The sequence below is a fragment of the Amblyomma maculatum genome, chromosome 1 (genome assembly GCF_055883805.1).
Source record: "Amblyomma maculatum isolate TAMU_Amacu chromosome 1, ASM5588380v1, whole genome shotgun sequence".
Classification (NCBI taxonomy): domain Eukaryota; kingdom Metazoa; phylum Arthropoda; class Arachnida; order Ixodida; family Ixodidae; genus Amblyomma; species Amblyomma maculatum.
This window is the reverse complement of record NC_139344.1, coordinates 43,183,665-43,199,200: the sequence shown is the minus strand read 5'-3', so window position 1 is coordinate 43,199,200 and position 15,536 is coordinate 43,183,665. Positions and strand designations below refer to the sequence as shown.

General features: G+C 43.4%; 1 protein-coding gene across 1 annotated transcript; it reads left to right on the top strand.

Moving 5' to 3' along the window:
- The first annotated feature begins 54 nt into the window (after positions 1-54).
- Positions 55-15,260, top strand: LOC146202227 (uncharacterized). Its single transcript, XM_084600482.1, has 3 exons — positions 55-103; positions 655-1,628; positions 14,904-15,260. The coding sequence occupies exons 1-3, from the start codon at positions 55-57 to the stop codon at positions 15,258-15,260; spliced, it is 1,380 nt and encodes a 459-aa protein (XP_084456608.1).
- The last annotated feature ends 276 nt before the right edge of the window (positions 15,261-15,536 follow it).

The window sequence follows — 15,536 nt, the reverse complement described above, 5'->3', positions numbered from 1 at the left end:
TTCATGAATACACTATTGTGATTTTCAACAAGGTCTCCCGTATTGTTCACTGTCATGCTTGTTCGCTTAGTAAATTTGGTATTTCATCGCCTGAATTACATTCGTAATTCAGGAAGGGAAGACGTACAAATACTCTGAAACATGAAAAAACCGCTATTATTTCTATTATTGTTAGCTTTTGGTCGAAACTACTGCTGAGCGCTCGATGTGACAAACCCCAGTGAATATATTATAAAGAACAGGGATTTTTGCTTCGCAGATTCCCTCGTTGAGAAGATCAATTGCCTTTAGTGTAATTGAGTATCATACCAGATAAGTCATAACGCGTATCAAGTATAAATGCTCATAATGCGTTCTCCCCATACAAGAGGGGGGGGGGGAATACTTTAATTGACAGTATGAATACAGTGGCGTCCAATATATCGATTGTCAGCTAGGCCACGGATCACTACAGGTCCTCGCTGGGGTTTGGCAACCACGTAGGCCCGGTAAGGCAAGTAAGGTGTAGGTAGTGATGACGACGAAGTGAAATATAATGTAGTGTTCGTTCTGTAGTGTTCGGCTAATCTGACGGCATTCCTCTGGGCCCAAACCTTGAACCAAGCCTTGCATTCGACTGAGGGCAGGCAGAGCAGTGTTCGTCGGGCTACTGAGTGGTTGGAGATGCGGTGTTGCCGGGGGACATTTCCAATATTTTAAGCAAGGGTCCCAAATTCTGTCTGGAACCAAGTGTACCGGGCCATGAATTGCTAGCGCTGAATCGGCAAATAGCTAGGAAGGCTGCAGGAGAAGACCAACAAAGATGCCTACTTGATGGTGTGGACGCGCTGATGAAAACTGTCAGGACCTATGCAGGCCGTTCCAAGGATGGGTGGGGGAAGGTTGTATCCTTCTTCCAGCACAATAAGTTACGACTGGTTCAGTCGGACAAGGAAGGAGGCTTCGTGGTGTTGACTGAAGAGGAATACCACAGGAGAGCGCAGGATGCGATCGCCAAGAATTTCGAGGAAGTAAAGTCCAGCGCCACTAGAGTGAAGGGTAAAGCGGCTGCCTTGTGCAAATACTTTGTTCTCGACAGGTTAGCAAATGATATTGTTAGTACTAGGTGCAATGCTCTCTCAGTGTTTTTTACGGCTAAAACACATAAGCTGAATATGCCTTTTAGGTCAGTTGTTAGTGAAAATGGTACTTGGCAGCATGTATTAAGCAAGTACCTTCAAAAGCATTTAAATTCACTGCAGATTCAAGACCCCTTTTTAACGAAGAATTCGAATGAAGTAGTGAGCTTTCTCGAGGATAATGCGTCGATTGGCTATGTATTCTCTGTAGACGTGGAAGATTTATTTTATTCGGTGCCTCATGCTGCCCTGTTTGTTGCTGTTAGAGATGCTATTGAAGAAAGTGGGGTTGTGCGATTTCAGAACTCTAGTGGTCTAACAGTGGATAATTTTATACGTGTGCTTGAGTTTTATATTGGTGTTACGTTTATCTCTTTTGAGAACAGATTTTATCGCCAGAAACAAGGGATATGCATTGATTCTTGTGTTGCCCCGGTTCTTTGTAATGTGTTTTTAGCTTTTGTTGACCGCGCCCTTGAGCAGAGCTTTAATGGGAAAGGTGTGCTAAAGGTATTTCGGTACGTGGATGATTTTCTGATTATTATTAACAAGCTTCCAAACTCGACGTACACTGGCGCGGTGGGTGGGATTTTGGACGACTTTCGGCAGAATGGGAGAGGTCTGGTTTTTACTCATGAACTTCCTTCGCAGGGTTCATTGCAGGTTTTAGATATTAACGTTACTTTAGGGAATGGTCATGTTTGTTGGTTGTACGCTCCGCGGGCACAGAAACAACTTTTGCCCTACTCTTCGGCACATTCTAAAACTGTTAAAAGAGCTATCGCTAGCCAATGCTTAGGGTCTGCCCTCACGAAGTCGTGCCCGCATGCTGTGCAGTCGAGTTTTAATAGGCAAATACAGCGGTTGCTGCCTGCTGGTTACCCCTGCGCGGTCATTATGTCAGTGACGGAAGCCCTGCTCCAGAAAACCAAGCGAGCCATGTTTGGGAAAAAAACTGCTCCGGTGAGAAATACGGCTAAACCTGTTGTGGTACCGTATATGCATAAGGTTGCGCACCACGTGAAGAAAGTGGCGAACAGACATGGCGTGCCGGCGGTGTTCTCCGCTCCGAAGAAGACGGCGGAGCTGTGCTCACGCATTTCGCGTGTTGGAAAACCGAGCGGTTGTGAGAAAAAACATGCTAAGCGGTTTGTCGACTGCTGCATGGGGGTCGTATATGAGATCCCGCTGACCTGTGGGAAGGCCTACATTGGACAGACCGGGCGCTGCATCAATGATCGAGCAGGGGTGGAGGGTCAAATTTGGCAGCGCACTGCGCGAACTGCACTGCGTGCGGGCCGCGACTGGATAACATTAAGATTCTGCGCAGAGGCCGTGATAAGACAGCGCGAGAGCTTTTGGAGGCATTCCATATCGGGAAAAGGGGAGATAGGTGTGTCAGCGATACGTCGGTGCGGCTCTGGAAGGCAGAGATCAGTTTTCTTGATCGTGTTTTGTGATATTCCTTGATCATATTTTGTAATATTCCTTATTTTGACTCTGTCTTTATGTTATTGATATGTACTGCGCATGACCCCTTTTCAGCATATATTTGCTGTTATTGCTGCAAATAGACCAGATGAGAGTTAGCGCGTGTCCTGTGTCTTCTTCTCTTGTGTGCGTCTTGCTGTGCGCTTTATCTTCAGTCGAGTTGCAATGCACCATCTAGCCCAACTTCAAGTTTTGTTAAATGCAGTGTTCATTGTCGGCGTCGGAGGGGCAGCAGTCAGGGCTGCGGAGCTGCTCTACACGTTTTCAGTGATACAGAAGTCTCCTCACAGAAGATGCAATGACGTAGGATGAATTATTAGCAACTATAAAATTTCAATGCTTAAAAACGGTTACATTAAATTGCTTTTATATGTTATAAAATCGATAAGGCTATGCTTTGAGAAAGAAATGTCGTGTATAAGCAATGGGAAAATAGGCGCCGTGCCCGTAGCATAACATTGAGGGAGCAAAATGTCCTCATTTTAGTAAGGCGGTTGATTTACGTGTATGGGATCACGCATTCATAAGTAAGATCTTTAAGATCAACGTTTTTGCACTTCCAAATGCATTATTATTTTGCAGTTCCCCTTCTTTAATTCCCAGAGCTCGCTTAAGTTTAAGAGCTCGCTTAGGCGTTATCGAAGCTAACTCGCACTAAATGAATCAAGTGGGACAATAAACCAAATTTACGTATGTTTTTCTTTGATCTATGCTGGCTATCAACTGGGCGACCAAATCTGGGTGTGGACACCAGTCCGCCTCCAAGGCTTGTTTGAGAAACTTCTTCCCCGTTACTTTGAGCCCTACAAAGTGTTACGCAGTGTCCGTGACATCAAGCTATGAAGTGATTACAGATGGCTCCGGAGTCGACACAACCAAAACGTCAAAAGCCCAGCTTCGACATGGCGCACATTGTGCAGCTTAAGCCGTACTATTTTGTTAACGCACGGCCACCGATGTCAGCATGTCTTGTTTTTTGCCTGTCTTGATTTCCGTACTGTTCATTCTCGCGTTCTTCATTTTTCTTCATTCTTTTTTTTTTTCGGAAGCGGGAGGAAAGGGGGGGGGGGGGGGTAATGCCACCTAGCATGACTGAAGAACAAAGGACGACAAGTGTCACTCGCGCTTGCGCGTCTGTGTAATTCGAGCCGTTTCCTTTGGGCTAGCCCCCTGTCATTTTTAAAAGCTCCTTGCCTTCTTATTGCCACCTCCGAGCCACCGAACATGTGACAATGTTTTCTATAAAAGCCTCGACTAGTGAGAGAAGAAAGTTGCAACAAAATTGGTGACTTTATAGAGATTCTAGCTCTCCCCTTCAATGCTAAATTTATATAAAATTTTATCACGTGCTGTAATTTTATAGCATTTCTACCACATATTTTAGGGTGTATGTGGAATCGCTTAAGATTCGTAGTAGATCCTCGAACTATGCATGAGGGAAAGAGTGGTGTGCCTTCATTTGAAACAAATTCTGCGAGCACAGGGCCCATATTCAGGGTTTGCGTCATTATCGAAGTGTTGCTATCTCACGTGACCTCGAGTCATCTGATTGGTCGAAACGCCGGAACCGGGTGTTGCCACTGCGGAACAGGAAGAGGTGGCAACATCATGTTCCGGCGTTTCCGCCAATCAGATGACTCGAGGTCACGTGAGATAGCGACACTTTCGATAACGACGCAAGCTCCGAATACGGTCTCAGGAGAGTTGGTACCTTGTTGCAGGCCAAGGAAGCATGTCCTGTTCATGGTGTAATTCAAGTGACAGTGGAGCTAGGCCCCTTAAGAGAAGGGTTACAAAATCTTCTACTCTCTAAAGCGGTGTTCCTAACGCACTTGTCGGTGAGGTAGAAACGGTAGATGAAGACACAAAACACCACGATCGAAATCAGAGGCACGGCGAAAAGGATGACCAGGTACGAGGACATGTTGAGCGGGCTCGGTTTCTTCTGGCTGCATGTGCGACAGTGGAAAGAGAAAACACACACACACACAAAAAGAGAGTTCTTGCCTTTTCAAAATAAAGTAAAAATCTAAAATACGTAATTGGCATATAACGTTGTAAGGCCCATCTACGCAGGTGAAGTGTCCACTGAATTAAAGATGGAGGAATAAACGAGAGAAGGTATAATATTTCGTATTTTGGTCCAGAAAATAATGGTCGTAATTATTATTCTCTAAGCTGGGTTGTAGCGTATGCCGTAGTCTCATTCTGCCAGGAGCTAGAACTATGATCCGAAGTAAAATATATTCTCAACCACCATTATCAAATAGCTAACATTTATAATTTCCTTTCATGGCCAAACAAATTCGTTCTCAGTTTATTCCTAATTTATTGCTCATACAATATCCGTCGTTACTCGTACACAGTTGCTCTCTTCTTCAAATGTGTGCTGTTATGGCGCCGAACGGCAGAAAATGCTTTCATAAGTGAAGGTTTACTGTCAGAAGCAGGTTTTCAAGGAGTTTGGGATGGACAATACTGCACTTCCTTTTATATCGGACTGGTAGATGGTAAATGCGCAGGAGGATAACACCCTGATAGTGACTGCAAGGCTTATCAGCAATGCATGGCTGTATTTCCAGTGTTATTGAGCCTGTAGGGAAGGAGCAAGCTTCTTTGACGAATCTTTAATAAAGGCCGCAGAGGGTGCATGCTCATTTGGTTCACATGCATGGGTTGTGAAATATTGAATGCGGTGTCTTACGCGGCGTAGACGTCGTCGATGATGAGCCTGGCTGTACTTCTGAAGCTGCACTCGGTAGCCACGAGACAAGTGTAGGCCACGCCTACCACCAGCACAGTCTGTATTCGCCTGTACACCCTGGACACAGATATGGGGTAGAGGGTATTAAAACATCTATAATCTATTTATAAACTCTAAACCTGAATGCGATCGGGTGATTCTAACTTAAGGTTCCGTATTCTGAACACAGTAATTGCCATCAGTCACAAATCGTAAAATCTGTAGTTTACTATGCACTATGTGTAAACTGTCAGCTCACTAAGCTGATTTCATGAGAGCTCGATAAAAGGGCCAGTCATTTCTGAACCTGGTCTACAATCACGCTCAAAAACATAATGACGCGAAACAAAAAATACCTGCTTGCCCGAGAGACGGTTTGTAGGATAAGTTTGAGCCAAACAAAATATGAAGTCCTCAGAGTCATCCATCCCAGGAGCGCGAATAATCCCAGGAGCGCGAATAATATCTTATTATATTTCCAAACTTAGATATGAATAGCGTAGCTCTGGCACGAACCGAATGCGCATAGTGTAGCTTCGCTGTATACCGAATCTAATAATAACAGAACTTTAACTTTCGCTACTCTTCAGAACAGTTGTGCCAAACGAGTAATACTGCAAAACAGTGCATCCGGGATTGTAAAATGCGCCGATAAATCTACACCAAAAATCACTATTAAAGTGCTGTAACCTTGGTATGTAAACTATGAGCCTCAAGTTAACCCAAAGAAAAAAAATTACTAGGGTTTCAAATAAGGTTACACCGAGTGAGACGCGGGAAAACACGGTTTAATAAATTTAAGCTGTTGGTCGCTATTTACTTTTTTTTTCTTTAAATTTCGATTTGGTTACGCTTATCCTAGTGTGGTCTGACGCACCGTAGATTGCGCAGTGCGCCTATGCAGGCAACCATGAGGCGCAGCAAGATGCTATATTATTTATTTATTTATTTTTGTTATTTTTAGTTTTTCTTTTATTCTTTTATCCCACTAATTATCATAAAATATTATTTTATTACCATGTTGGTAATTACCATCATCACGATTTATCATTTTTACATACCCTACTAATGCTTTCATTAGAAATTGGTTTACAAGGAAAGAAAGGCGCTGTGTCTGTGGCGCTCATCCTGAAGGCCCGAATAGACCTCGTGAAATAGTACATTTGCACTAAAATAATTTTTCCCATCAATGATGACCGAGTGTATACAAGATCCCCATCTCAGGAGATGAGATGGCAAACATTTGCTTACGAGAAAGAGGAGGTGCAAGAAAAAAAAGCTATAAAATAAGAGATTAGACCTCTCTGAGCTAGCCATGTTGTCCATGCAGCCCCAATATAAGCCATGCAAGAGCATTATGAACACAGGCACATGAACGAATCACTTAACTGAGCTAATTGTCACCCCCCAGCGGTTAACAAAAGCGGCGCATCACCTTCTTTCTCAGCGACGAACGTCACGATTACCGTATGGGCAATGATGGGTATGCAAATGAGTTTGTGCGCACGCGAATGAGTAACATAGTGAGGTGACACCATGTGACTTCAGTCAGATGTGGGCTCGTTGGTTCATTTGCCCATCACGGCGAATCCTGTTGTCATGACGTTCGCTGCATGGAAAGAAGGCGATGCACCGGCCTTGTGATGCTCTCGGTGGTGAAGAGCTGATCTGTTCTTACCGTCCGCACCAATCATTGCAGAATTATACGTGCTGTTTGCGTTGGTCTTGTTCTTGGAACATTCATCAACGAATATTATTATGATGTGCTTCAAGCATTCTTATGTTGAAAAAGAATTCATAATCCTTAGTACATAGTCGACTCATTTCGAATAATTTTGAATATACAGTAACTGATTCGCTCGAGCATTAGATATTTGCATCACCATTGGAAGTTTTCGGATATTCGCACCCATACTCAGAGCCCTCTGGCAGATGTCATACGGTACTTTTCTACCTAGGCACTATGAAGAAAAACGATTCTTTGCAAACTGCAGACCCCTTGGAAACATACGTTTCTCCGAGCTCATGTCTTGACTTGTCACCAATGTGACCTGAAAAGTATAAAAAAAGTGTACTCATGTAAAAATATACAGTTGGTACGTAACATGCACTGAGCCCTGGCAGAACTGTTTACAGGCTAAGTTTGAACGCATAAAATAGATTATCCCTTTTTCTTTTTGGTTTGTGGGATTTAATGTCCTAAAGCGACTCAGGCTATGAGAGATGCCGTAGTGGAGGGCTCCGGAAATTTCGACCACCTGGGGTTCTTTAACGTGCACTGACATCGCACAACAAACGGAAGCCTTGCATGTGGCATTCATTCCTGCATCCTTGGGCTCAGAAGTCGAGAGCCCTAACCGTTGCACTACCTCAGCGTGGCCCTCGGAGTGAATTTATGCGCAGAAAAGGCGCACATGTCGGGCTTGCGAGTGGTCTTATTCGCGAACTCGGCTCAAAAGCATAACCTTCACATGAGTCTTGTTACGCTGGCTAAGTGGCTTTGGTGTTCAACTGATGGGCTCAATGATTCTATTTATTTATTTATTTACTATGCACCCTGCAGTCCCAAGGTGTTACAGCAGGGGAATAAATTTCACAGACAGCATCAAGGTATGCAAAAAAAGTGCAAACAGATCTTGTGAACAGATACAGAAACAAACAACTACAGTGCGTGGGACTAGATCTCGTTCAGTGAGGAAACAAACGTGTTGCTACTAGCGCCCGCCACATGCGCCGGAAGCGTATTCCGTTCAGTGATTGTTTTTAGGAAAAAAAAAAAAAAAAAGAGAGGAATTTCATGTAATTTGTGTTGCACTTAATTTTGCGAATCTTATTTTCGTGGTCCCTTCCAGCTGACAGGGCTTGAATATATTTTGCCTCTCCCTTTTTGTCATTGTATAATACATGGAGTGCATGACATTTATCCTACTTTTTTGCCTTTCCGCCAATAGTTTTAGTCCGACTGTGGTTTTCATTTCAGTGATGTTTGCGCGTCTCTTGAATATGGCTTTAATATGAACTTGGCTTCCCGGTTTTGTAAACGTTTTTAATAACAGCTACCGATCTTATAGATGAAATTGCTTTGATTGGGATTCCATACGACGAGCGTGCTCCAAGTGCGGCCTTACCAGAGCCTTATAAGTTGGAAGTTTTAATTTATGGGCAGCATTACGAGGTGTATGGTTTACTAAGTTAAGGATTTCTTTTATTTACGTGTTGATGGCATGTGAGATCTCAGAAAGTAACACTTAGGTATTTTAGTTCGGCCTTTAGTTTCAGCATACTATTTTCAATTTCGAACGAAAGCTATTACCCTTTTTTATCGAAAATGTTAGATGATAACATTTTTCAGTATTCAACTGCAGCTCCCAAGACTAGGTTGTTGTTGTTTAAATCTTCCTGCAGAATTTCCGTATCACGGCAATTCAATTTTGCAAGCTATACAATCGTCGACAAATAATCTAATCTAAGAAGGATGCGGAATCTAAAAATTCGTGAAATCACTTGTGTTATCTACTACGGTACTGCGCTATATTGATCATGTGCTGGAGTTACCAAAGAATGCGAATTCTTGAACTAGCCTTGTTTAGCGAGTGCACGCAATACTAAAACACAAAGCGTACTGGTGTTTTCGGATATTTCGAAGTTTTGGAATGATAGCACCATTGCTCAGACTCCTTCGATAAACAACCATTCTTTGTAAACTGCGGACCCATTGGAAGCATACGTTTCTCCGAGGCGTCGACGCTGGCGTTGTCAGCAAAAAATCACAAGAATAGCGCTGGCAGCTCACATGGCTATGCGCACTGACTGGACGATGTGTTTGCCTGATGTTATATTTGGCAGGAACTGTTAACAAGGTCCTATTTTTTCACATGGGAGGGTGATATCAGAATCAGCCTGCCTTAACATCTTATTCGCGTTACCCCTAGACCACGTAGGCACGCTACGGTTTGATTAAAGCGGGGCTTTATACGTGGGGTGGTAGGCTACGCTATCGCGTCATACTCTTAAAGGCGGATGTCAAGTGTGAACTATAATTGTGTGCCTCTGAATATGATTTTCAAATTTCGAAGGTATTATTCAGAATTCTCACAACTGGATTAGGGGCTCACATTGCTTATCAGTGCCATCAGATTATGTCATGCCGTGTGGTACAGTCACTGCCATAGTTACGTGCGCCACGGACGCAACTGAACCAAGAAGATGGTTCAGAGGCTTTCTACAATATTTCTGATCTAGAGAAACAAGCGACACACTGGAGCATGTCCCAACGGCAGTTCAGTGTGACAGACGGGAGGGCATGAAAGTAAGTGGGCATTTCATTGTCACCTGACTACAGCTGCCATACCTTCTCTTTCCCTTGCCGGGAACTGCTTGACCTGAAAGACAGTCCGCTCGCGGACTGTCTCTTGCTTCGTGGCACTGACGTCGGGCGAGTTCCCCTTACTCGAAGAAGCGGATATCCAGCGAAGACTGGACACATCGCTTCCGCTGGATTGTGACCTGAACGGCAAGCGCACTGCAGTATATCACATACTGCAGGGATAAAGTTTTCGCGTGTAACATGTAAATAAAGGCGTTAAACGAATCACTGCATATAGTATACCACATAATTCATTTCATTTATTTTACCCTCAAGGCCCGAGGCATTTAAGAGGGGAGTGGTAGAATACAATAGATATATATAGAGTGCAGTAGATATGCAGTTATGTACAGGGTGTTACAATTCTAATCATACAATATTAGCTGACGCTGAACAAAAACGCTGATGATCAATGATGGATGCAGCATATTCCAACTTACTGCGAACTAGAGATTTGTAGAGCAGAAGTTTAAGTGTGATGGGAGCAGAAAAAAAGTTGCGACGAAGGTAGCCGAGAGCGCGGTTGGCATTGTTAATTACGGAAGTGATGTGAAAAGACCAAGTTAGATGCCTTGTTATGTGAACGCGTCTGCAAATAAATGAATGTTAGAAGAAACGCAAAAATAGAGGACAATGAGGATAAATGGTTCACGTGTAATAAGTAAACAGATGTCGTCTACTGTAATTACAACCTTTTAGCGCTTTTAGACAATGGCATGCACGAAGAGCACAATTATCATCATCATCATCAGTAGCAGCAGCAGAAACAGCCGGACTATACCAATTGCAGGGCATGGGCCTCCCCATATTCCTCCAATTAACCCGGTTCTGGGTTACCTGCATCCACTTGACCCCCACAACCTTCATAATCTTATTCGCCCATCTGGCTTTCAGCCAACCCCCGGCTACACCTGCCTTCCCTTGAAATCTAATATTACCCTCAGCGACCATCTGGTATCCTCCCTCCGCTCAACATGCCCTGTCCGTGGTCATTTCTTCTTCTTGATTTCTTCAAAAAGCGATTACCTCGAGTTTTTTCTCTGGCCCACACTGCACCCTCCTTGTCCCTAATAATGGTAACTACCAATTGTTGTTCCGAACGAAGAGCGCTTTGTTGTAAAATCCTTTCTTGAAGGCAGTCCATCTCCGGAATGCCTCAGTGGTGGCGCCTTCGTACTCATTCGTCCGTGGCCGCAGCATTCATCAGTGGCCACACCAGATTTATTTACTATCGCCTCGATTCCTATCTCATGACAAATAAATAACGTTCTTCCGGAGACATTAGGTTCTTATTGTACGCTGATGAAGTCACTGTGTGGTGCAGTGATCTGCTGATCCAGCGTCTGCACTACAATCCCCAAAGAATATTACATCTATTACCGCCACTTATGCTTCATTCATCAACCCTCAGCTTTTCGTGATAAACAGCATGTTCGTGTTAGGGGCACCATAAACTCCCTGCAACACTAATATTTCCCTATATGTCCAGAATGAATCTACAAGAACATGCGAGAGTAAAACTCCTGCGTCTGAAGAGCCACCAGACGGGAAAAAGCAATGCTTCATTTTTCTTTTAAAGACAAAAGAAACAACAACAGAAAATTCAAATGTCCTGCTCAAATATGCTGTTTTTTTAATTATAAACTGGTTTATCTAAACTGTAATGCCTAAAAGTCTAAACTGAAGATTCTAGTTAAAAGCATCTTTTGATGCGCTATTTGATTAGTCAATCTTTCATAGCGTTCACAGGAAAACTAACAACGAAAAAATGTCCAGAAAAAAGCGGAGGTTTCATCTTGCGCCCCCGTAGTTCTATTCGTTATTTTCGCTTTGCTAGTCCTGCAAGCACCAGGCGGATAAATGTTGAGGCATAAGAAGTAATGAAAATTATGCGCTACAGCACGAGCAGGGCAAAGTCATTGCTAATATAAATAAGGTAGTTAACGTAGCCGAGGTGTTATACACTGATCTGTGCAGTAACCGAAGTAACCGGGACTCTAATAACGAGACAGCGGAGTAGATGAACTGGGCTGTGCGCCGGTAACGAAAGCGAATGTAAACTAAACCTTGGAAGCAATGCGAAGGACAAAAGCAGCGGACAAGGATTAGATGTCTGCAGCACTGTTCATGGACAGCCGGGAAGATGGGGAGATTTGTTTAGAGAAGCTCGCCGCCCTGTGTGTACAAAGCCTCAATACCTTGATCTTCTGTGATGCTTGGAAGGACGACAATATTATCTTAAAGGAGCCTAAAACGTTAAGATTACTCTAATGCAAGAAACTCATAGAGATTGCATTTGTGATAAAGGCTCTGCGTGGAGCTTATGCACCAGCGTCAGCCCATTACTTCAGTGGATATGCGGTGGCGCTGGCGTCAGGAGTGACTTTCGTGGCGTATGCAAAAACCTTTGTCACGTCTGCATTGGTTTTCGCGGCGCTTGCTGTGTTTCCGAGTACAATTACCAATATTCCGGCAACATGGGGTGCCGCTGATTGCGCCCCCAGACACAATAACGAAGACGAAGGCTGTTTTCAGATGTTTCTCGCGGTCGGATAGAGATGGAAGCGAAGGGCAGCGTAGTAGAGCACTACCCTTCGAGGAAAGATCGCCTTCATCGCGCGTTGCATTTCTGCATTGAAACTTGATTACTCGTTTCAGGCTCTTAGTAGTTGTGGTTGCTCTTCGTTGACGCGACGAACAGCGTAAGAACTAACGCCCGAAGTTCTTGCACGTTTTATTGTAATTTCAAGGTCAGAAGTTTAGACAAGATATTTCATGTGCATGGGATCTTAAACGCAGGGTGGCCAAGCTTACAAAACCTATTCACCTGTACTATACTGCCGGAATTCTGTTCTTACAGGAAATGACAGAAAAGCTGCGGCCAGCTCATGGCGAGCCACTAAGCGCGCTGTTGCCGATATATCTGCTTTGCTCCATTTTCACTTTTACGAGTTTCAAGAAGTTACCCTTCCGTCATCGCAGCCCTAGAAAGGGAGTAAACGTTGCTAGGATCTCTACGCAGTCACTCAGTGTTCTTTCTCAGATTATCTCAATTCTTTTATTAAAGTTAAGTCATTGAGAACCTGACTAAGACGAAAAACGTCCACGTATAATTATGGCATATATGATATATGTAGTGCAATGTCCAAAAAGGAAAATCGGTTATGAGGAATACAATATAAGCGTAATAAGGTGACGTATGTTTCAATAAACAATTTCATGGTTTATTACAAAAACTCGGAAAAGTGAGCTTAATTTTCGCTGCAAGTTCATGGAAGATGTTTATATATAATGTTTGCATTTGCGCTTTCGCCTCTCTCCTATAAATCCAAGCATGGAACATGAGAACGTTCTTGAGGACCGCCAATGTAGTCATTATCTGTGAATGACCTGGACTTATAAACATTTTATTTTTTTTCATCAACAGATTAGAATAGTTTAAATTGGCAGCGCAATCTGCGAAGATACAAAGAATAAACGAGGTCGAGTGCCTCTCATCGGAAGAAACTTTACGGCTGAAGATGCCGAATAATTTTCTACGTTCTCTAGAGTGAGCGGTTTTCGTAGTAGCAGAAGACCCAGCAAAGGTTCTAATATGAAAAAGAGGCTTCCAGTAGTTCATGGTGACATCCACGTCCTTGAATTCGCTAACGATCGGCCCGCTAGTTGAGGAGTGTGGGCAATTACTATTTCTCATACCATGCTCTTTCCAGTTTTCATTTAACTTAATCACAGTAGAGCCGCCCACCGTAGCCGCACTGGTGCTGCCAAGGAGAAGGAAGCTGATAAGAACACTGCCCGGTAAAAACAGTTAGGGAATAGGCTGGAAACTTACAGAACTTCTCTCCAGGCATAAACAGAAACGTTTCTTAGCACAAGAGGCGCAGATGCTTCGAAATAATTTTTTTTTGTTTCGAAAGCAGCGTCGCTTGGCGCAGGGTAGGCACGCACGTATAGATATTGGCGAGGGACATTGATCACCTTATCTCTAATTGTAATGACACAATAGTTCAGCTAGAACAATGATCCTCATATAATTCTATGAGGGTTAACGAGAATAAAACAAAAGCGGTTATCTTTCGGGCAAAGAATAAGCCAATCCTGCCTCATGCCGATATTATTTTAACTCTCGTTCTGTTGACATAGTTAAACATTTCAAATGCCTTGGTGTTGCATTTACTGCGCACATGTCCTGGGAACCTCATGTGAACTTACTAGTGACAAATCTAGCTCGAATAACTTGAATAATCGGTCGTCTCAGATGCATTCTTTTTTCAAAACTTAAACTATTGGTCTATAATTCCCTTTTATACTCACACGTTAACTATTGCCAACTTGTCTGGGGTACAACCACATCCTCCAACCTACAAAAAGTTTACGTTATACAGAAACGATGCCTGTGCCACGTGTACAACACTGGTTACAACGCAACAACTGCAGGTTTTTTTTTTTTTTTTTTTTTTTCACAGAGCGCATGTTATTACGGCTTACCATCTATACCTCTATCGTTTGAGTACTAGGTTCAAATATGAAGTCAGGTATAATATACATAACCTTGATACTCTGAGCATTTAGAAAAGAATGAGCAATATTACGCTACCAGACACAGAGAATATTGGAAAGTCGTTGCACCCCGTTTAAGCTCTGGCATGGAACGCTTGTTATTCTTTACCACCACTGTTAAACCATTATCTGTCTACTAACTTTGACTTATTTATCTGCTCCACTGCGAAGCTTCGATCTATGTTTACAGAAGATGAAAAATGATTTTGCTTATCCTGGGATTTTGTTTCTCGGACTCCCTTGTCTTACTTTTTGTTCTGCACTGATCAAGTGTTTTTTATTTGCTTGACTGTATTTCATTGTTGTTGCCCAAACACCACTCATTGACTAGGCCTACAGACTCGTCAAGCCACCTCTTAGCAGCTTTTTTTCCGTCGTCCTCCATCTGTGGAATGTGCATGGTGGAAATAAAAATTTGATTTGATTCGATTTAATTCAATAGGTGAGAAACGGGTCTTCAGTCAGAAAAGGGGCGCGCTGAACTTTGCCAGTCTCATCTTCAGCCCTAATCTCATAGATTGGTGGAGCAAAATTTCGCAAGTTAGATGCAACATATTTTGATAAATGTGCGATTGGGCTTGGTCAAAGCAGTGGCAATCTTTATTCGGCTTTCTAACCGCAGAAAGAGTCTAATTACCCTGAATTGTCTGGCTTTTCCGCCTTTGAGAAAAGGCTTCGAGACCTCGTCCGTTTCGGTGGTGTTGAGGTCGACGAGACGCTCGGTAAGGGCAGGCCCGCCCTTCCCCTGGACGGCTGCCCAGTTCTGATCTTGCTTTGTGGCGTGTACCAACCGGTTCGAAGATTCAGAGTGGGAGTAATGAAGCGCGGGAACGTGGGACCAGCGCTCTGCATGCTTCTACCGGAACTGGAAGTCAGCGGTGGCGCAGATAGGCGACGTTGCCTCTTGGTGTATGACCCTGCTGAGGACCTCTTCACTCGATGGAACTTCACTGCTGACGTCTCGGTGCCAGACCGCTAGGAATGAATAAAATCGAGGGGCAGCAATCAATGTAGAGAAACCAACAACCTCCAGAGCCAATCAGCTGACATATAGAAGTTCTCGTATCGAGACAGGAGCAGTCCCTGCTCGGTGCAGTTCATTCACTTTCATTTATACAATTTTTGACTGCTAATAAATGTCACTGACACCTATGGCTTGCTCATTTTATATTGCAGCTTGTGTGTTTGTATGTACGTGTATGTATGTGTTCATGTATGAACATATATACGCAACTACTTGCCCTGTTTCGTATAT